The sequence below is a fragment of the Panthera onca genome, chromosome A2, assembly GCF_046562875.1.
Source record: "Panthera onca isolate mPanOnc1 chromosome A2, mPanOnc1 haplotype 2, whole genome shotgun sequence".
In the NCBI taxonomy this organism is placed as follows: domain Eukaryota; kingdom Metazoa; phylum Chordata; class Mammalia; order Carnivora; family Felidae; genus Panthera; species Panthera onca.
The window spans coordinates 77,635,800-77,658,513 of record NC_138340.1 but is presented as its reverse complement, the minus strand read 5'-3'; the positions used below and the strand labels follow the sequence as shown (position 1 = coordinate 77,658,513).

Sequence of the window (22,714 nt, the reverse complement as noted above, 5' to 3'; positions counted from 1 at the left end):
GAGGTGAAGATTTACTTTTGTAAACCTAGCCCCTGGAGGACCTGGCCACGTACCCGTGACCTTGGACCCATTGATGTGGAGTCCAGAGCCAATGATCAAGAAAGAATTCCTGAGACCTTTTCAAAAGCAAACAGGTGTTTTCGTTACACTACGGACACAGGGCCTGTGGCCAGAAGAACTTCCCTTTTGCTGCTGTATGAAGCTAGTGGTTATATGTTTAGTGCTCAAGGGGGAGGGGGGTATGGGAGTATCAGATCATAAATGTTTCTTTGAATTTATACTCATAAAACTACTTTGGCGAGATTTCTCTGGTGGTTATCACTCAGCTTGATATTAAGTATCGGTGAGATGTACAGGCAATCATACGACGACCGTTTAAGAATGTAGCAACCAGTATGTATTTGAACCTTATCAGTATTATGCAGGCTGTAGGTCTGCCTTACTAGGCTAAAGGTGAACATTTTTCTGCTTCTGTCCCTCATCGCAATGAGCCAGTTGGAGGCCAGCACAGCGGAGTTGGGTCATGGTGAATTCCACTCTGATTCCACTATACACATTCTGCAGAGCAGGAGCTCAAAGGAGCATGTAGACATTCCACTGGAGTTTGTGCCGTCAGTGGGTGAGGGGGAGATGTGAATCTCAGTTCCTGCATGCCTCAGGGTATAAGCATTTCTAGGGTTTAAAGGTATTAATTTTCCATACAACGGCTTCTGAATGTCAGCCAGCAACAACTTGTAGTGCTCAGCAGAAGAAAAAGCAGTCAGTTTTAATGCTAGAGGGAAAGCCCACTGTTGTGGACTTACTGTGGGACAGTATGACCATCTTCAGCAGTGGCCTCATGTCGGATTTTCAAGAATAATATTGACTGTTGGGAGATTTTTGTGTCTTACATTGTATTTAGAATTTAGCCCCGATGAGATTTTGGGGTGATGATGGGGTTCATGGGGTTTGGAGCTGACGTCCAAGAAATAATTCTTTTTTTTTTTAACTTTTATTTATTTTTGAGACAGAGAGAGATAGAGCATGAATGGGGTGGGTCAGAGAGAGAGGGAGACACAGAATCTGAAACAGGCTCCAGGCTCTGAGCTGTCAGCACAGAGCCTGACGCGGGGCTCGAACCCACGAACTGCGAGATCGTGACCTGAGCTGAAGTCGGACGCTTAGCCGACTGAGCCACCCAGGCGCCCCAAGAATTCTTGAAGACATCTTCAGTTCAAAAAAGTAATTTTATTAAAGCATGGGCACAGGACCTGTGGGTAGGAAGAGCTACACCAGCGTTGTGAAGAATGATGGTTTTATTCCATGGTTTTATTCTGTGGAACTGGGGAGGTAAAGTCAAATGGGAAGACTTTGATATGCTAAAGAGGACTCCTAAGGCACCTGAGACCTTGCTATTATCATTTTAAGATAGTTTTTCCCTCTGGAAAAGCATTAACATTAAGACAGTAGGGAGTTCCTGGAGAAATGTTTTACTTTGCCTGCCTCAAGTTCTGTCAGTGGGCTGCAGGTTATAAGGAAATTTAATTTTACCTGTCTTTTCCTTCTTGCTTTTGTTCCCCATATCTCAGTGGAAGGATGATGTTGGGGCTCCAGGAAACTGAGTCTATAGGTTTCTGGAGATTAGGCTATTGATAAGATTGCCTGTTTCTTGTAATTCACTAAGATATTTATAAACTGATAGAAACTCATGTCCTGCATGACTGTGAGTTCTATCAGTTAACCATTTGTTTACTTTGGTTTGGGGGAGCCAGGAGTGTCTGAGAAATATAACACATATCCCACCTGGGGGGAGGGAGTGTGCTAGCTTGTACTTTGCTCCTAGCCTGCCTTATGCTCCCTCATCAGCCCCCACACAATGTGTGATTCCACTGAAATTAAGACATAAATAAAGGTGCATTCTGTTTTCTTATACAGAAGGGAGCATTTAATCCTAACTTGTGTGTTTAGGGAAAGTGGCAGGGAGGAGGTGGCATTTGTGGAGAGTTTTGAGGGAAGAGTAGGCTTATGAGAGGTGGGCATGGAAGAAATGAATTTCTAGTTGAGCAAACCACATGAAATGATAGTAGGTTGAAATAATAGTGAATATTCTAATAAGGTTAGAATTTATGGGCTTTGGTAAGAGTTTGGGCTTTATATGTTGTGGGAAACAGATACATCATGCCCAGGAATGGTCAGGTGGGGATCCTGAAGTTTCAAAATGGCTCTATATTATCCTCCTTACCTCTTTCACCTTGGTCATTACCCAGGAACATACTGAGAAGAGGTGGTCTCTTTCTGGGGATAGCCACATGTAATCATCAGATGGCCTTACCAAGATACATGAACTAGGAGGAAGTAGTTAGACCATCAGCCCATTGTTCTGTTATTTTTTTTTTCCTACTGATTGATTGATTGATTGATACTTTAACTTAAATACACGTTAACATATAGTATAATAATGGTTTCAGGAGTAGAATTTAGGGATTCATCACTTACATATAACACCCAGTGCTCATCCCAACAAGTGCCCTCCTTAATGCCCATCACCCACTTAGCCCATCCCCACCCAACACCCTCCAGCAACCCTCAGTTTGTTCTCTGTTTTTAAGAGTGTCTTACGGTTTGCCACTATTGTGCTGTTATTGACATATGCATTGTGTATGTTAGAAATCCAGTATGCAGTTTTATACTTATTTGTTTATGCCATCTTGTCTTTTAAAGTAAAAATTAAGAGAAAAAACAGCAAAAGTGTGTTTATACAGTCTTGTATATTTACTCACATATTAACCATTTCCAACCCTCTTCATTTCTTCCTGCCAATTTGAGTTAGCATCTGATGACATATCCTTTTAGCCTGAAGGACTTCCTTTAGTATTTCTTATAGGGCACATCTGCTAGCAACAAATATTCTCAGTCTTTGTTTACCTGAGAATGAATTCATGTTATCTTCATTTTTAAAGGATAGTTTTGCTGGGTATGGAATTCTTCGTGAAACAATTTCTTTTGGCAGTTTGAATATGGCATCAATGCCTTCTGATCTTTATTGTTTCTGATGAGAGGTTAACTATCATTTTATTATTCCCTGGTATATGATAAATTTTTTTTGCAGTTTTGAGGATTTTCTTTGTTTTTGATTTTTAAACACTTTACTAAAATGTGTCTAGGTATAGATTTTTTGGTGTGTGTTTATTCTAGGCTAAGTTTCAATGAGATTTTTGGGTAGTTAATGTTTTTCATAAAATTTAGGAATTGGGGGGCTATTATTTCTTCCTATTTTTTTCTGCCCCTTTCTCTCTTATTTTGGACCTGCCATTATGTGTAGGTTAGCATACTTGATGTTGTCTCATAGGTCTCTGAGGCTGTCTTTTATTTATTCATTTTTTTAAGTCTATTTTACAGATTGAGTAATTTCTGTTGCTCTGTCTTCCAAGTTTCTTGGTTCTTTCTCTTGCCAAGTCAAACTTGGTGAGCCCATCTAGTGAATTTTCTGTCTCATTTATTAGGTTTTTCAACTCGAGAATTTCATTTGGTTCTTTTTTTTTTTAATGTTTATTTATTTTTGAGAGACAGAGCACAAGTCAGGGAGGGGCAGAGGGAGAGCGAGACACAGAATCCGAAGCAGGCTCCACACTCCGATCTGTCAGCACAAAGCCCCATGCAGGGCTTGAACTCACAAACTGAGAGATCATGCCTGAGCCAAAGTTGAACGCTTAACCAACTGAACCACCCAGTGCCCCAAACTGTGTACCGGTCTTGAAGCTTACTTAAAAAAATTTTTTTTTACATTTATTCATTTTTTGATAGAAAGCACAAGTGGAGGAGGGGTAGAGAGAGAGAGAGGGAGATGCAAAATCTGAAGCAGGCTCCAGGCTCCGAGCTATCAGCACAGAGCCCGACGTGGGGCTCAAACTCACAAACCGTGAGATCATGACCTGAGCCCAACGCTCAACCTATGCCGGATGCTTAACCTACTGACCTAAGCCGGACGCTTAACTGACTGAGCCACTCAGGTGCCCCTTGAAGCTTACTTTAAAAATAAATAAATAAATAAAACTACTAAGATTTAGTGACCATTTCTTGTATCATTATATACTCCTATAAAATTTAATTTTTAAATGGACTCGTAGTATATCAGTAGTATATATATAGATATCATTAATTTATTGTTTATTGTTGAAGTTCAGATTTCTTCTATTTTGATCTGTCATCTCTTCAGATTACTTGAAGAGCACTTGTTGAAGTCGATATGAGCATTTTCAAGACCTAATATTTTCAAACTGACTCTTCCATCCAGCCCTACCCCCAGTTTAGAGTTTCACCAGCAGTATATAAAAGAAGAGCTCATTCTAAAATAGGCATCGTCTCTAAAACTGGATTTTATTAAAAAAAAAAAAAAAGTAACTTTGCTAATTTTAGATTTTAAATGTGTAATTGCTATTTTATCTTATTTTTGTATTTCTCATTTTGTCTTTGTATACTTTTTCTTTTTAATTAAAAATTAATTTAAATTCATTGTCATTTATCATCTCACAGATCTTGACAGTTTTCTAAAGCTTCCCTTAATAAAATAGAAATGGAAATTTTCTTTTCTTCAGGAGGAAAGTCCTATTAAGCTATTATAAGGATTTATTTCTTTTGGCTTTAAATAATGAATAAGCTAGACTGAATTGCATTTACTTGTGAATATGTATCATAATATTTTTTAAGTCTTTGGATATTGATATGTACTGTTTTGTTACAATTTGGTCATATTTTTCTAAAATAACATTGAAATTCTTATTATACTTCTAATAATCACATAGGCTTGAATTGAAGGGTGTTCCCCTAATGCTTACATTTGGTAGTTTTATTACTAAACCTGGAAGCTGGAAATTGACCAAACTCTTTTCCCATAATTGTGGCTATATTTAATCCCAAATTCACATCCTAGAGCCATCTGATCAAATGATTCTGGTCCTGAAAATTTATTAATTATGAGAAGAATCCCTGTAGTGTTTCTATTCCTATAATTTTTTCATAGGTACATGTTAAGCAGCATTAGTCTCAAAAACAGTAAACAAATTAAATTATTCAGAAGCTTTAAGTTGCCCCAGCTCTACTACATCTGAAGGACAGAATTGTGTTTTGGTAAATAAGAGTATATCATTCATTATCAGCTAGCATTTATATTCATGTTACTTTACTGTGATCCAAGGTCTCAGACCAAAACAAAATTCCAAGAACTGAGCTTTTGTGCTCTTGGGAACCTGTTTGTTGACTTTTAATCAAAGTATGAAAATTCTTTTTTGATTTCTCCTTGGCTGTTAATTTCTGAAAACCCATAATATTTATCAAATATAATGCTCAAATCCTCCTTAGACTGTTTCAGCAAAACACAAATATAATTTCTATTATAGTACTATCCTCTACAACAAATGGACCTACTTGTTGTCTGCTACTCAGTAGTTCTGGAGCATATCATTGAAGAATTATGGTGATTAACAGTAAACACACTCAGGGGCACCTGGCTGGCTCAGTTGGTTAAGCCTCTGACTCTTGATTTCAGCTTAGGTCACGATCTCATGGTTTGTGGGTTCGAGCCCTGCATCTGGCTCTGTGCTGACCGTGTGGAACCTGCTTGGGATTCTCTCTCTCCCTCTCTCTCTCTGCTCTCCCCTGCTTGTGCATGTATGCTCTCTCTCAAAAAACAAACAAACAAAAAAACTAAAAAACCAACTTAAAAGTAGTAAATACATACGTGGGCTTTAAAATGTTGATGGTTATCCAAATATTCTCAAAATTATTCTTCAGGCCCTTTTTGTGGTATCTCTTCACCTTATTCTTGGTCATTTATAAGTTTTTATTCTTTCTGTTAAAGAAAATTTACTTGGAATGTATTATTTGGAAAATACCCACGTATTGGGCCCTTTGATTACATACCCTTGCCATTTCTTGGATCTTGCACATTAAGTTTTCTTATATCCTTAACTGATGAAAGGAGCATTAGTAAGTATGGGGGACCACTGTTTCACGTGAGAGGGAGTGGGAGCTCACGTGGTACTCCTCTATTCTCTGAGCTTAGTGTATGAATAGTGGTACTGTGTACAATGTTTAGAAACCTACCATCTTGATGTGATTCTTTTTATAAACCTATTGAATGCCTTGTCCTCTTGTGTCCTACTTCTTATAAACAAGTTAATTATCAAAAGAGGTGATGGTTTCAGGGACTGAACGCATATGTGAAGAGCATGTGGTGAAAAGGAAGTGGGTTGGGGGTAGATCCGATGATTGAATCCACATACTTGATAACTAAAGTTTTAAGATACTTTGGAGCCCATCTCTAGAATAAAAATTCACTTAGCATATGTACATGAGTTCTGACAGGACTTTGTTTTTGCTTAGGAGGCAGTTTTGAAAAAAAATTCGTACATTTTTTTGGGAACAGATTAAAGGAGGTTTTGGTTTCCATAGCTTTAATAATAGGAAAATAGCAAATGATGAGCAAATTCTCATTTGTATGAAGCTCTCTATTGCTGGTCATTTCTGTATCTCAGTGACACTGAGCATGATGGTTTATTTGCAAGGTGTGACTTGTTCCTGATTTACAGTCATTTACAGTAGGTGGTATACAAATGGGGGAGAATAGTTTTTAGAAACAAAAACATAGAAATGAATTTGTAAGTTATGAAGTCCTACTGTAAATATCTCCCTTGTTGAAAGGGCAGCAAAAACAATGAATCAGGGCAATTGAATGAAATGTGTGGTAGCTAAAATGCTTATTTATGTGACAGTAGACTGTTGTATAGTGGAAATAACAGGAAAAAATTTATAGACATTCTTTTAGGATTGGTATAGTGGGAGATGATTTAGGAACCTATTTGAATGAAGGTTTATGACAGAATTTTACAGAGAACCTGAAGGTGGTCTGGGAAGGATTGATTCTTAAAGCCATATCCATAACCTTGGGGAGAGGTAAAACAACTAGATTAGGTAGAAACTGTTTCTCTCCAGATACCATATGTTTTCACTCTTACGTGGATCCTGAGAAACTTAACAGAAGACCGTGGGGGAGGGGAAGGAAAAAAAAAGTTAGGGAGGGAGCCAAACCATAAGAGACTCTTAAAAACTGAGAATAAACTGAGGGTTGATGGGGAGTAGGAGGGAGGGGAGGATGGGTGATGGGCATTGAGGAGGGCACCTGTTGGGATGAGCACTGGGTGTTGTATGGAAACCAATTTGACAATAAATTTCATATTAAAAAAAAAAACTGTTTCTCTCACTTCAGCAAGACAGGGTTATACAGTTATACATCTTGGCTAAAAGTTCTATAGTAAGATTTTGCCGACATGAACATAGCTGATCTGGGAATTAAATAGTCACTTATGTACTATTTAATGAAGCCTGCCAACATTTCTGCAAGATAGGTGCAACAATATTTATATTGCTGTCTTTGTAGCTGAAATTTAGGCAGTAATGGTAGATTATAATAACTTTTAATATTTTGATGCAAGAAACACTGAAATATTATGTTAAATGACTGTTCAATTAATACTTGGAAGGCACAATTGTAATGATTCTGTTCAGAGTTTATGAGCCTTAGTGTGTAGATTTTTTTGTAATGTTTATTTATTTATTTTTGAGAGAGAGAGAACACAAGCAGGGATGGGCAGAGAGAGGGGGAGACACAGAATCCAAAGCAGGCTCCAGGCTCTGAGCCGTCAGCACAGCCCCTGACTCAGGGCTCAAACTCACGAACCATGAGATCATGACTTGAGCTGAAGTCGGACACTTAGCTGACTAAGCCACCCAGGTACCCCTAGTCTGTAGATCTTTAAACTAAGAACTTTTAACCTTGTTTTTAAGTAAACTGTGAAGTTGATTTCAGTACTCTCACCGTTCCCCTTCTAAGCGATAGGATGAGAGAGGAAACCTTGGGCTTAGGGCCAGTAGCTGGTTTCTCTGCTCATTAGGGCTTTTCATAATATTCTGTTTTCTCTCCTCTGAGCATGTGGTGAGATGCAGGTCCCTCTCTCCTGAACTTAGGAATGTCCATGTCACTTGCCCTGTGAACTGTGATTATATATTCCTTCTTGGCAGAAGTGACATGTATCACTTCAGGCAGAAGCTTTAGGAGTGTAGGGGAGGAAAAATTCTCCTGTACCCTCTTTGGGGCTCTGGCTGGGCCTAAGAAACTGACATAGGATTAATAGGAGAACTTACATACATTTCATTGAATGTTTACACATATGTGGGGTCCTTCACAAGAAAACGAAGACCCAGGCAAGTGACTAGAGCAGGAAGCTTTTCTACCTTTGAGGAGACAATAAGTTTGTAAAATATTGACAAGACACAAAGGGGTTTGGGCTCTGAGTAGTAAATGGTCAAGAGGTAGCAAGGGTTTTTTTTATGTAAAAAAATTTTTTTAAATATTTACTTATTTTTGAGAGAGAGAGAGAGAGAGCGAGCACGCAAGCAGGGGAGGAGCAGAGAGAGAGGGAGACACAGAATCTGAAGCAGGCTCCAGGCCCTGAGCTGTCAGCACAGAGCCCATCGCAGGGCTGAACTGAAAAATCCAGAGATCATGATCTGAGCCAAAGTCAGTCTATTAACTGAATGATCCACCCTGGTGTCCCAACAAGGGTTGTTTATACAGCCTTCTTGGCCCTAACTTCCTTGTCTTTCATAAGGATGGGTGTCTCCCTTCCTCCTGGTACAGGAAAGGTATTTTTCACCTGGGAGATTTCAGGGGAAAAGGGCGATGTGGGGGAGGTCAGAGTGATCTTCTTGCTCATGCCGTTTTGTCAGACTTCTTTGGCTAAACGCAGTCCAAATAAGATGCCATGTTTTGGGGTGCTGGGTCTTGAACCAGGAGCCAGTGAGCAGTTTGCCACTGCCTTGGGGACCGGTGACATTCCAAATGGTGGAGGCTCTGTCGGCCTGCAGCCTTCAACAAAGACGACAGGGAGCAAAGTACCCACGGGACATGGATATGGCCATATCCATGGACATATCCTGTGAGTAAGAAGGAAACTTTTGTTTTCAGTCACTCCGTTCTGGGAATGCTTGTTACTGTAGTATAAGCCAGCCTACCCTGGCAGATGCAGTTTCACTAGGTCTAAGATCAAAAGAAAATCATACTTTTCTCACCACTAAAATGCCTATTCATTTCTTCACTCATCTTTGTTCCCATTGACTGTGTGCCAGCTACTGTTTTAAGTGCTAGAAATGCCACACCGAACCAAACAGTTTCCTCTTTTCTCCCACTTCTTCCCACTGCCTGTTGACTGCCAGGGGGCTTCTTTCTCTGTGAAGCCTCCTCTGTCCTCCAAGCAGCTGCTCACTCGTTTTCCCCTGTGCTTCTACAGCATTCTTTTCCTCTGCATCATCTCTCAAATTCCACAATTAAAATTTTTTTAAATTTTTTTAAATGTTTATTTATTTTTAAGACAGAGGCAGAGCATGAGCAGGGGAGGGGCAGAGAGAGAGGGAGACACAATTCGAAGCAGGCTCCAGGCTCTGAGCTGTCAGTGCAGAGCCCGATGCAGGGCTTGAACTCACAAGCTGGGAGATTATGACCTGAGCTGAAGTCCAGCGCTTAACCAACGGAGCCACCCAGGCGCCCCCAAAATATTTTTTAATGATAAATAAGAATTCCAGTGGAGGGGCGCCTGGGTGGCTCAAGTTGGTTAAGCGTCCGACTCATGAGCTCATGGTTCATGGGTTTGAGCCCTGCATCCAGCTCTGTGCTGACAGTGTGGAGCTGGCTTGGAATTCTCTCTCTCTCCCTCTCTCTGCCCCTCCCATGTGCTCACTCGCTCACTCTCTTGCTCTCTCAAAATAAGTAAAAAATGAACTTAAAAAATTAAAAAAAAAAATTCCGATGGGTTCTTTTGCTTGAACATGATTTGGGATCAAAATGTGAGCTTCTCCATTGTTAGATGTGTCCAAATGCCTTTGCTCTGTGAATTCAAAGTTAGGATCTTCACTGATGTGTCAGAGCAGATGGACACCACCCCTACCAGGGCAGAAATGTGGATGGGGGAGGGGGAGAGTCCGTTGACTGTCACTGTGCCTTTATTTGGCTGGAAATAGTGCATCTTATCCAGGTGCTTTTTTATTATTTTTGTCTCTCCCCCAAAGTCTTTTTAGGCTCCTTTCCCTCATCCCTCCCACCTTCATAATGAAATTTTAATACCACTCATGTACTGTAGATCTGTTTGTGTATTGTGTATATATATGTGCTTTACCCCCCCCACACACAAAAAGAGTAGTTTTTTTGTGCTCTCCCCCAACTAATCTTGCTTTTTACTAGTATTTGTAAGGGTAATTTTTTTCCCTTTGTAGGAGGGCATTTCCACTTCAATAAGCTAAGTTCAACCATATTGCAGCAGAACTCTGTTGTCTAATGCACCTGTGCTTTTTATCAGAGCTTTATTTTAAGCTGATTATCATTTAAATACATATGCTAAAATCTTACTGTACTGAGAACACTGGAAAAGTAATGTATTTTACAGGAATCGATTTTTTTCTAGGTTAAATGCCTTTAAACCATGCAGTTTCTCTGTACAGGCCACATTTGCTTTTTCCTTCTTTGACAAATATCTATTGAGGGTGTACTGTGCACAGGGCTCTGTGCCAGGTGCTGAGGCCCAGTGTAGTGGCTCACGGAGTACAGGCCGGCTCCTATATGCTTTGTTAGGCAGCAAGCTAGCACGGGTTATATAAACTAGTCCGATGCAGAGCTGTTTGAACAAATTTGTATACGTTTCCAACAAAGTACAGTGGACACTGGGTGAAAACCCCTGGGAGGTGCTGTAATCCCTTGTGCAGTAGAATAAGAAGGGTACTTGGTCTTTGTCCTGAGTCCCTGGCACAGAGCTCCTCAAACCCTTAGAATCTTCTGAGTGATAGGAATTTATTTGCTACGCAGTGACTCTTGGCTGAGGGGCTTCTCGATAGCTTGAGAATGGGGGCTGGTTGCCAGAAAGAACAAACTTTGGTTAGAAGCTTGGAACTTTTCTGCCCTAACCCCAACCTCTGGGAAGGGGAAGGAGACTGGAGATGGAGTTAATCACCGGCGGCCAGTGATTTAATTAATTGTGCCTGTGTAGTAAAACCCTAGATGACAAGGAGCGCCTGGGTGGCTTCGTTGGTTAAGCATCCAACTCTTGGTTTTGGCTCAGGTCATGATCTCACAGTTTGTGGGATCAAGCCCCACGTTGGGCTCTGTGCTTACAGTAGGGAGCCTGCTTGGGATTCTCTTTCTCTTTCTCTCTCTCTCTCTCTCTCTCTCTCTCTCAAAATAAACATTAAAGGAAAAAAAAAAAAGAAGAAGAAACTGTAGATGACAGGGTTGAGAGCTTCCAGATTGGTGAACACATCAGAGTGCTGGGAGGGTGGCATACCCAGAGAGCATTTGGAGATTCTGCCCCTCCCCCATACCTTGCCCTGTGAATCTCTTCCATTGGCTGTTCTTGAGTTGTTCCCTTTATAATAAACCAGTAAGAGTAAGGAAGGCACTTTCCTGAGTTCTGTGATTCATTCTAGTGAATTATGAAACTAGAGTGGTCATGAGAACCCTCAATTTATAACTGGTTAGTGGCCTGGGAATCGAGATCAGCATCTGAAGTGGGGTTGGTCCTGCAAGACTGAGCCCTTTGACTTGTGGCATCTGACACTAACTTCAGGTAGATAGTATCAATTGAATTGGATTGGTAGACAATCCAGTTGGTATCAGAGAGTCGGAGGAGTGCTGTTGGGAGAAACAACATGTATTTGGTGTCATGATGGGAAAAAAAATCCCTTAACCTTGGCTGTCACTGCAGTTGATCCTTGAATAACACAGGTGTGAACTGTTCAGATCCACTTATACATGGATTTTTTTCAGTAAGCCTGGTATAGCATCACAGTACTGTAAATGTATTTTCTGTTCCTTAAGATTTTCTTAATAACATTTTCTTCTTTCTAGCCTTCTTTGTTATAAGAATACAGTTTCTAACACATATAACATACAAATGTGGGTTAATCAACTGTGTATGTTATCAGTAAGGCTTCCAATCAACTGTAGGCTACTTGTAAAGTTTTCAGAGAGTCAAAGTTATATGTGGATTTTTTAGGGGCACTTGGGTGGCTCAGTTGGTTGAGCATCCAACTCTCGATCTTGGTCTCAGGGTTGTGAGTTCAAGTCCTATGTTGGGCTCCGTTCTGGGCATGAAGTTTACTTTAAAAAAAGGTTATATGTGGATTTTCAACAGCATGGGGGTTGTCTTCCCTAACCCCTTCATTGTTCACGGGTTAACTGTGTGCAGACGTGTGTGTGTGTGTGTGTGTGTGTGTGTGTGTGTGTGTGTGTGTGTCTTACATGAGAAGATTGAGGGCCAAGCCCCAGAAGGTACAGAGTCAATATAGTTCCCACCTTCCTATTCTGTCCTGCGAACTATGACAGGTGACTGGCTATGTAATACATGCATATCACAGTACAATGTGGGAATCAACTTAAATTCTTAGACCATTCTAGATGTCCAAATAGATAATGTGAATATAGCAGGAAAGCCTCAATATAGGGTTCACTTAAAGAATAAGGCTCTGGCCCTTCCTACTGTGTAATTGCCACACAAAGAAGAGAATATATAGTTTCAGGCTCAATTTCAGATCTCCCAGGAGGGATAAGGTAAATACATTTTCCAGAGAATACAAAACAGCTCATAGTAGCTGGAGGCTTTGGTTTGAGGGTCCTTCAGGTACAGAGCCTTCATCCATTCATTCCTTGTACATATATTTCCTGAGCTTCTAATCTCTGTGCCAGGCCCCTTGGTGAACAGATAAAAGTTCTCATTTCTTTCTGTTTCCATTTCTTAGACAAATGGTGTTAGACATTTTAGCAAAGAAGGACAACTTTTTTTAAACATTTATTGTTGAGAGACAGAGAAAGACAGAGTGTGAGCAAGGGAGGGGCAGACAGAGAGGGAGACACAGAATCCAAAGCAAGTTCCAGGCTCTGAGCTGTCAGCACAGAGCCCAACGGGGGGCTTGAACTCACAAACTGTGAGGTCATGACCTGAACTGAAGTCAGATGCTTAACCAACTGAGCCACCCAGGCACCCCATGAAGGACAACTTTTTATTCATTCATTTATTCTACTTGTGTCGGAGAGTCTATAATGCAGGTAGAATATTAGGAGATACTTAAACAAGGTATCATCTCTGCCCTCAAAGACCTTGCAAGCTTGTTTGTTCATTAATCAGTCATTCATTCAAAAAAGTATGCCTTGAGCCAGGTGGCATGCCAGGTCCATGCTAGGGAACTAGAGAGGGAACAGGAGCGCACACTTAGCTCCTGATGGGCTGTAAGTCCCAGCCTCAAGGGGGAGCAGATAGTAACACCTTTGGGAGAGTACAGAGTGTTAAGTGAAAACTGTGATCTCTGCCCATGGTATTGGGTCAGGGCAAAGGGAGTGCACAATGGGTTTTCCTAAACTAGCTCTAAGGAGGGTGCCTCTTGTCTAACTTTTTAGTTGGGGCTGGAGAGAAAGGATGGCTTGGAAAGGAGTTCCAGTCCCAGGAAACAGCATAAGTAAAGATTTGGGGGATGGAAAACACCATGACAGCGTACAAGACTGCATGTGCTGTGTTTTGATTTGGCTGTAGGAGGAGGGAGATGAACTGTAATGTAGTGAAACAGTTGCACATAAATGCCAAGAACTAAATCCTTGTAATATTGGCACAGTAAATAGTTCAAGGAAATGGGCAGCCAAGAAACAAATAAGCAATGCTGTAGATATCACAAATTAGAAGGGTGTTAAATAACAAATAATATTGGGACAATTAATAAGCGATTTAGAAATATAGTAGATTCTTACTCATAATTTTTGTCAGAGGTTAGGGGATTGGAATTTAGAGATTAGAGAATTAAGATTGCCCTCTATGCATTAAAATTTAAGATCAACACTAAAGGATTTACCTACTATACCAGCTCATTGAATATGTGATCCCATTAGCAGTGCTGACCACATGGGCCCCATATTTACAAGGGCCCCGAGTTTGGTCTAATGTTCTGTTGTTGCCCTCCTGAAATTCTTAATTTTGGAAAACAGGTCTGTGTTTTCATTTTGCACTGAGTCCTGTTTATTATGTAGCAGTCCTGCTTGTGGGATTGGTCATCTATGAAAACAAGGTTACAGAGCCAAGCTTTAGAAGTAGATGTCCTCATGCTTTTGGAAGAGTTGCAGCCAACAAGATTAAAGTGTGTAGGCCACAAGAGCAGGACCATCTGTATGGTGTCTGTGGAAGCCTCAAGCTGTCCCAGACTGATGCCACTAAACATTCATTTTATTAGACACACTCTCTGCCTCTAGCTCTTTCTCATCGAGCAGCCTTTTAATTGTGATTTGGCTTCTTCCATGGTCTTCCTGCAGGGAGAGAGCTGGTCATGCTGACTCCATACTTGATTCAAGGGTGAGTTACTAAATTGGTGTTCTGGCGATATGCATCAGTGAGGTGTTTTAATGGGAGCTTGCCCCTGAGAGACAGGCCCCCGCTTCTGTTCAGTTTCTGAGATAGAAGGTTGAAGTCCATGCATTAGGCTGGTGAGTTCACCAGAGTCAAGTGCAGAGCAGAATATTAGTTAAGAACAAGGGCTCTGGGGTCAGCCAGACCATGAATGCTGTGATCAGGTATTGGTCCTGTTGAACTAAAATATGTGATCTGGGCCAAGATACATAAACTCTTAGTGCCCTAGCCTTTCATCTCTCAATTGGTGATAGAAAACCTACCTTAGGGTTGTTGTGAGATTGAATGAGAAAATGTACACTAAGTCAGGGTTTCTCACCCACAGCATGTTGACAGCTTGAGCCAGGTGATTGTGGGTTGTGGGGAAGGGGAGCTGCCCCATGCGTTGTGGCTTGTTTATTGGTATCTTTGGCGTCCCTCAGTAGCCTGCAGCTTCCCCCTAAGCACCCCCCAGTTGTGACAATCAGAGTATCTCCAGACATTGCCAGATGTCCTCTGGGGACAGAATTGGTCCTGGTTACAAATCATTCACTCACTGGCCAAGGTGTATATAGAGTAATGCCTGGAGAAAAGAAAGCACATGTTAGGTTTTATAATAATAAGGGCGGTTGGGGTGCCTGGGTGGCTCAGTCGGTTAAGCATCAGACTTAGGCTCAGGTTATGATCTCACAGTTAGTGGATTCGAGCCCTACATCGGGCTCCGTGCTGACAGCTCGGAGCCTGGAGCCTGCTTCGGATTCTGTGTCTCCCTCTCTGTCAGTCCTTCCCCTACTGTCTCTCTCTCTCTCTCTCTCTCTCTCAAAAATAAATAAACATTGGGAAAAAATTTTTTTTAATAATAAGGGCAGTAGTAGTACTAATGATGATAGACTCCTGAGGCCTCTGGAAAGACATTTGTCAGCTGCTCACTGAACCTCTGTTCTTTAAATTTCTCCCGTCTACAGCAGAATAAAGGTCCACATGAATTAAAGGGCAAATGTAAAAAGATCTACTTTTAAAAAAGTGCAAGAGGGGCACCTGGGTGGCTCAGTCGGTTAAGCGTCCGACTTCGGCTCAGGTCATGATCTCGCAGTTCGTGAGTTCAAGCCCCGCGTCGGGCTCTGTGCTGACAGCTCAGAGCCTGGAGCCTGTTTCAGATTCTGTGTCTCCCTCTCTCTCTCTGACCCTCCCCTGTTCATGCTCTCTATCTCAAACATAAATAAACGTTAAAAAAAATTAAAAAAATAAAAATAAAAAAGTGCAAGAGAGGTAAATCTTTAGATTTGTAAATAAAGAAGGAGTTTCTAAGCTCAAAACCAGTGGTATTTTGGGGATGTTTAATGTTGAGTTTAAATCGTATAGAGGAATTTTCTTCCTTGATCTCACTACATTAAAAATAAATAAATATGCCTAGCCTGTGAAAACTTTGTAATTGTAGTTAAAAAGCACACTGGATAAAATGACTGTGAGAAATAGGTCAGTGGTGTTAACAAACTGGTGTAAATCAAAAAGAAAACCAAATGCATACAGAAATTCCTCATATATAAAGACAAAGGTAGAAATATAGTCAGCTTATAAACATTTGAACATAGTTTAAAATGCAAAATAATATTTGTTTGCTTATTTACTTATAAATTTTTATTTATTTATTTTGAGAGAGGAGGAGGGGGCCGAGGGAAAGGAGAGAGAGGATCCCAAGCAGGCTCCATGCTGTCGGTGCAGAGCCCAACACGGTGCTGTATCTCACAAACTGAGATCACGACCTGAGCCAAAATCCAGAGTCAGTTACTTAATTGACTGAGCCACACAGGTGCCCCTAAAATTCAAAATAATTTTTAAAATTTTAAATAATTTTTTCATCTAAATTGGCAGGATTTTAAGCAGTAACGTCCAATTCTGTTGTATAGTTTAGAGAAGTCTTACACTTCTTTGTGGGACAGCAGATGGGTACAGTCCCTCTGGAAGGAAGCTTGGTAATAAGTATGCCTTAAAAAATTGTCATACCTGTTAGCCCCCAAAAATTACATTTGGGAATAATTCCCATAGCATAATCTGAAATGTAGACAAATATTTATGCGTGAAGATGTTTATTGCAAGCTTCTTTTATTTTATTTTTTTTTATTTTTTTTAACGTTTATTTAATTTTGAGGCAGAGAGAGACAGAGCATGAACGGGGGAGGGTCAGAGAGAGAGAGAGACACAGAATGTGAAACAGGCTCCAGGTTCTGAGAGGTCAGCACAGAGCCCGACGCGGGGCTCGAACTCACGGACCGCGAGATCATGACCTGAGCCAAAGTCAGCCGCCCAACCGACTGAGCCACCCAGGCGCCCCGCAAGCTTCTTTTAATAGAAGCCAGCTAAGTGTCTAGCATTATGGGAGTGGTTAATGTTAGTTTATGATAATTAGCAGTCTTTAAAACAATTTTTGCAAAATGTTCCTAATGGCATATGCAATTCTTACAGTGTTAAATGAAAAAAGCAAGCTATTAACTGAATATACAGTATGAACTCAACTCAGAATAAAAACTAGAGAGGAATATGAGCACGTTAATCATATTTGCCCTTGGAAGACTGGGTTATGAGTAATTTAAGGTAGATACTTGTAACTGTACAATTAAGTTGATCATCTCATAGCAGACTTAGACTTTTTTTGGTGTCTCTTTGAGGAATTTTTAAATCTTGTGCATTTCTAGTGCTTGGAAATGAAGGTGGAACAGGTGAAGCTATGTTTCTTTGAGTAACAGAAAGTAGAAAGCAATTGTCATTGTCTTAAAGTACTGTTTTATCAGTTCGTGGATTTGAGCTCCACGTCGGGCTCTGCTGACAGTGCTGAGCCTGGAGCCTGCTTCAGAGTCTGTGTCTCCCTCTCTCTCTGCCCCTCCCCGGCTCATGCTCTGTCTCTCTCCAAAAAAAAAAAAAATAAAATAAATAAACATTAAAAATTTTTAAAAAAATTTAAAAAAATAAAGTACTGTTTTATATTTTAATCAGTTTTTTATAAATTGAAATAAGAAATTGGTTTTGGGGTGTAGACTGCTTGCCCTGGCTGAAATGAATTAATGTTGTTTTATACCATGGTTCTCTTTTTGTTCATTTATTTTTTTAAGGTATATTTATTGTAGTATGTTTCTTGATAAAAACATCAAATGTCCATTTTTATTTTTATAGTATGTGCCGAAGCTTATAATCCTGATGAAGAAGAAGATGATGCAGAGTCCAGGGTATGTAATTAATAAGTTAATTTTAAATTATACTCCTGTATTAGATCAGGAATATAATAATAAAAGATGTTAACAGGCATATAGATCAACAGAAGGCATAATGCAAGTATTTTGACTGTTTCTTTTTCCTAGTTTTCTCTTGGATGCTTTACTTCTACTTCAAGTTCTATAGAATTACTTTTTTCCAAAAAGAGTCTTTTTGTTTGGGTAAAAGGAAAGATGAACATAAACACCAGTTGTGGTTTCATTTCTTTTTGCAAAAATACGGCCTGGTGATGGAAAATGTTTTTTAGCTATCTTTCTCATAGTGTTAATGCTATTTTTTCTGATAGTATTTCTAGTAAAGAAAAATACAGGGGAAAGCCTTTTTGTTCCTACTAGTTTATAACAACAGAAGCTTATTCTGAAACAAACAAAATCACAGTAAAATTACATCTAATGTGTCAGTTTAAAAGTTCTTACTTTTAAAAATCTATTATGAGTCTTAATAGATTGCTCAGAAACTGATTTCTTGAAGGCTGTAATGTTATTTGTAAGAATTTGTCCAGTTTTGTTTGAAGCAGTTTTTAAGCTATGTCCCTTCACTCCCTTCACCTTTTATTTATTTAGTAAAAAGTAAGCTAAATATAAGAGATTGCTCTGCCTAGAAAATGGAAAGTAATGATTTTCTTTCTTTCTTTCCTTCCTTCCTTCCTTCCTTCCTTCCTTCCTTCCTTCCTTCCTTCCTTCCTGTCTTTGTTTCATACTTACTTGGCAAAAGCTCCATTTGTTGTTTGGCCTCAAAAAATAAAAATTTATTTCTATAGCTCTGACAATACTTAAATAAGATTGAGTTTTAATATGGAAAAGCAAATAGTATATCCCTAAGTCATTACATCATTAAGCTCCCTGAAATATATGTAAAATCCAGGGGTAGAAAGATCAAGGAGCCTCTGTTACACAGAAGGTCTTGAAGAAAATCCCATCTCATTCTTGTACCTGTGGGGATTCCCAGCACCTGCATGGTGGGAGCTCACGGTTTGCTACCAGAACTCAAATTAATTTGATAATGTCTATAAATTCTGGCCTGAAATTATGTTTTCTTAGGATTAAGGTATCATTACTAATGTGTGGCATATTGTTAGCACTTCATGTAGGTGGAAAAACCAGGCCCTCCCCGTCGTGTACTTGATTTATGTATCTAGCAGAAACAATAATGGGTGACTTTGAAGAGGACACACATCTTTACGCTTGTTCATAGCTACCATTTGATCTGTGATAGGTAAAGTGGTTGGCTGGGTCACACTCCACTTAATTCCTAACAGTCTTATTTGGGAGGGGTGGTACCAGTTAAGATTCATTTGGCTACATTAAAAAACCCTATCACATTGAGATAAAAATTAAAAATATATATATATATTGGGGAAATTTATTGGATATATTCTTGGAAATCTCATAGAATTCCAGAAAGAATTAAAAAACCCAAAAAACGGAAGCCGTAGCTGGTAGACAGGAGCCAGGCCACCTCTGGGGTCTCTCCATAGCAGTGATTCAGGACTTAAGACTACTGTTCTGGAAAGGGACTTGGCTACCAATTGCTTTTATGCTGTGTCTCTCAGTTTAAAGACCCAGTTTCCCTGGGAGAGTTTCTCACGGACCCAGCTAGGGGGCCAGGGACAAGAGGTGCAGACTTAGCTACTGGCCACCACTTTTAACGTTTTTTTTTTTTTTTTTTTTTTTTTTAATTTTATTTTTGGGACAGAGGGAGACAGAGCATGAACGGGGGAGGGGCAGAGAGAGAGGGAGACACAGAATCGGAAACAGGCTCCAGGCTCCGAGCCATCAGCCCAGAGCCTGACGCGGGGCTCGAACTCACGGACCGCGAGATCGTGACCTGGCTGAAGTCGGACGCTTAACCGACTGCGCCACCCAGGCGCCCCCTGGCCACCACTTTTAAGTGAAGGCAGTTCCTAGAGAAGGAGGAATCTCGATGGGTGGGGGTTTATCGCTAGAGTTATCCCCTGTAACACCCTTGATATTACTTTTAACAGTGTATTGGTAATTAACTTGTTATAATTATAAGGCGCTTCAGATTCTCTCCATTAGGAGAGAATGACTGTTCTTTAAACGTGTTACTAAAAACTGCACTGTTTTTCCAGTCTTAGATACTACAAGGCAAACTGCACCATAGTACTTGGAAATGATTATGACAGATTTCAAAATTAATTGGCTCTAAGCAGGTATTGGAAAATGTAAAGAAAATATATAGTATATTTTGATAAGGTACCATTTCATTTGAACGTTTTGTATTATTTCACAGACTATGCAGCAGATCCTTAAATCTCAGATTAGTATAAATGAGTATTTATTCTGATATGAATTCAAAGAAAATTTAAACACTTAAGATTGATGTTGCAAAATCACAAATTAGATTTTACCTTTAATGAATGAAAACACAGGGGTGCCTGGCTGGCTGAGTAGGTAGAGCGTGTGGCGCTTGATCTTGGTTGTGAGTTTGAGCCCCACATTGGGTATAGAGATTACTTTAAAAAAATGAAAATATCGGGGTGCCTGGGTGGCTTAGTTGGTTAAGCTTCCGACTTCGGCTCAGGTCATGATCTCAGAGTTCATGGGTTTGAGCCCCGCGTCGGGCTCTGTGCTCACACCTCAGAGCCTGGAGCCTGCCTCAGATTCTGTCTCCCTCTCTCTCTCTTCTCTTCCCCTCCCCTGCTTGCACTCTGTCTCTCTCTCTGTCTCTCTCTCTCAAAATAAATAAACATTAAAAAAATTTTTTTAAATACTTAAAAAAAAAGAAAATATACAAGTTTTATATACATCTAACATGTAGCCCTTCTGGTAGAGAAGAGCTGGTAAGTTTAAGAGTAGATCATTTCTGGCAGAGCATGCAACTCTTGATTTTGGGGTCACAAGTTCAAACTCCACATTGGGTACAGAGATTACTTAAATAAAAATTTTTAAAGAACAGTGGAACATTTCTTTGTTGTGTTACTCCACAGAATTTGGAGGGTGGGGGGTGCCTTCTGTATATCTGGTGGGGTGCTAGGATGTTCCTTGCTGAGCACCATGGACAAATCCCTGCCATCTTGGGGCTTAGAGTCTCCTAGCAGAATTAGACAACAAGCCAGTAAATTAATGAACAGTTGCAAAGTGTGAGCACTAAAAGGATAGTGAAGCAGGGTCTAGTAATGAAAACAAAACCAACCCCACTTGACAAGGTCCCTAATTAAATGGAGTGGTTGCAGAAGCCTCTTTGATGTGAGACTGGGGAGAGTCTTGCTCAAAAGCCCTGAAGCCCCTTTTGGGTTGATCTCAGAGTCTCAGCAGGGAGCAGGTGATAGTTCCCAGCCAAGGCAGGTGTGGCCACAGTGGTTCAGGTGAGGCTGGGGGAGGAGGGAGGGAGATTTAATACCCAGTAAATGTGATGGAATCCATCTAGGTGTTCAGATTTAAATTTTTTAAACGTTACCTTCAGCTCTGTGTGGAGAATGGACTGGACAAATAGAAAAATATCTTGTACAGATATCTCTTGCTTTACCAAAATAGATTTGTAGATGTTTTCTTTAAAGAAAACATCTACATAATTTTTTTATGAATTGTTTTTCTGATTATTTAGTTGAAAGACACCCAAGATTTAGATAAGTTGACAAACTTTTTCTGTAAACCTTTTTTTTTCCTGAAAAATATACTGTTTTCAGATAATAAATATTTTAGGCTTTGGAGGCCATACAGTTTCTGTCAAAGCTACTTGCTCTGCTCTTGTAGCTTGAAAACAGCCATAGACACTACATAAATGGATGAATGTGTCTGTGTTCCGTTAAAACTTTATCTATGGGGGTGCCTGCCTGGCTCAGTCAGTAGAGCACGTGACTCTTGACCTTGGGGTCATGAGTTTGAGCCCCATGTTAGGTGTAGAGCTTATTTAAAGAAAAAACCAAAAAACTGTATTTATGAACACTTGAATTTGAATTGTATCTAATTTTGATGTATCAGGAAGTATGAATTCTTTTGATTTTTACTTACCCCAATCATTCTTAGCTTAGGGGCCATGCAAAACGAATTTGGCCTTCAGGCCATAGTTTGCTGACCCTGGTTTAGAGAATAAATTTTGTAGCCAGCCTCCCTAGGATGAATCATAGCTCTGCAGCTCTGAACTTTCTGACATTGAAGAAATTACTTGGGACAAGTTCATTTTAATATAGGAGATCATACAGTAGTTTTCTTATTCTGTCGGCTTATTTTACCTAGCATGAATTGCTACCTGCTTCATGGGGTCAGTTACTAGGATAAAATGAGTTATTATTTTTAAAGCCCTGAAACCAGTGCCTGGCACATAATAAATGCTATATAATTATTTGGTTTTTTGTTTTATAAATTATTTGTTTAAAAAATAAGATTTTTATCTGGAAATCAGAAATAAATTTTAATTAAAAAATAAAGTGGCTGCTAGTAAGAAGAAGTCACAGTTGGGTGTATTGCTGAAGCCTTAGTTTTCCATATGCAGATCTTACATGTAGGATCACACCAAACCCAAAAGAAAAACAGAGCCTTTAGAAGCAGGAGAGCATCTTTTGAGCAGTTGGTTATAGGGTGGAGGCACCCAGAGTCTCAAAGGTTCACCATATTTCTGACTGCTTTCCAGAGCATAGAGCAGGATTTTAATGCAGGGTCTGTTGTAAAAGATAAAAAAAGACTCTGGGTACAGAGGAGTGATGGTGGGGAGAGGGGACAGAGGGAGAAAGGAAAGCAGTAGACAGTAGCTGTGGTGGCAGGATTAAGAACCAAGATTTAAAAGTGTTAGTTCTTGGGGCATCTGGGTGGCTCAATCTGGTAGGCGTCTGACTTTGGCTTAGGTCACGATCTTGTAGTTCATGGGTTCAAGCCCCACATAGGGCTCTGTGCTGACAGCTCAGAGCCTGAAGTCTGCTTCGAATTCTGTGTCTCCCTCTGTCTCTGCCCCTCCCCTGCTCTCTCTCTCTCTCTCTCTCTCTCAATATAAATAAACATTAAAAAAATTAGAAGTGTTAATTCATAAGAATGGAGGTAGTAGGA

At 40.1% G+C, this 22,714-nt stretch overlaps 1 protein-coding gene across 1 annotated transcript in view; it reads left to right on the top strand.

Moving 5' to 3' along the window:
• Window positions 1-22,714, top strand: part of PRKAR2B (protein kinase cAMP-dependent type II regulatory subunit beta) — a 100,022-nt gene that overhangs the window by 47,053 nt on the left and 30,255 nt on the right. The window contains exon 3 of the mRNA XM_060633777.3: window positions 17,613-17,665. Within this exon, the coding sequence (XP_060489760.1) occupies window positions 17,613-17,665 (53 nt within the window). The remainder of the gene's footprint in view (window positions 1-17,612; window positions 17,666-22,714) is intronic.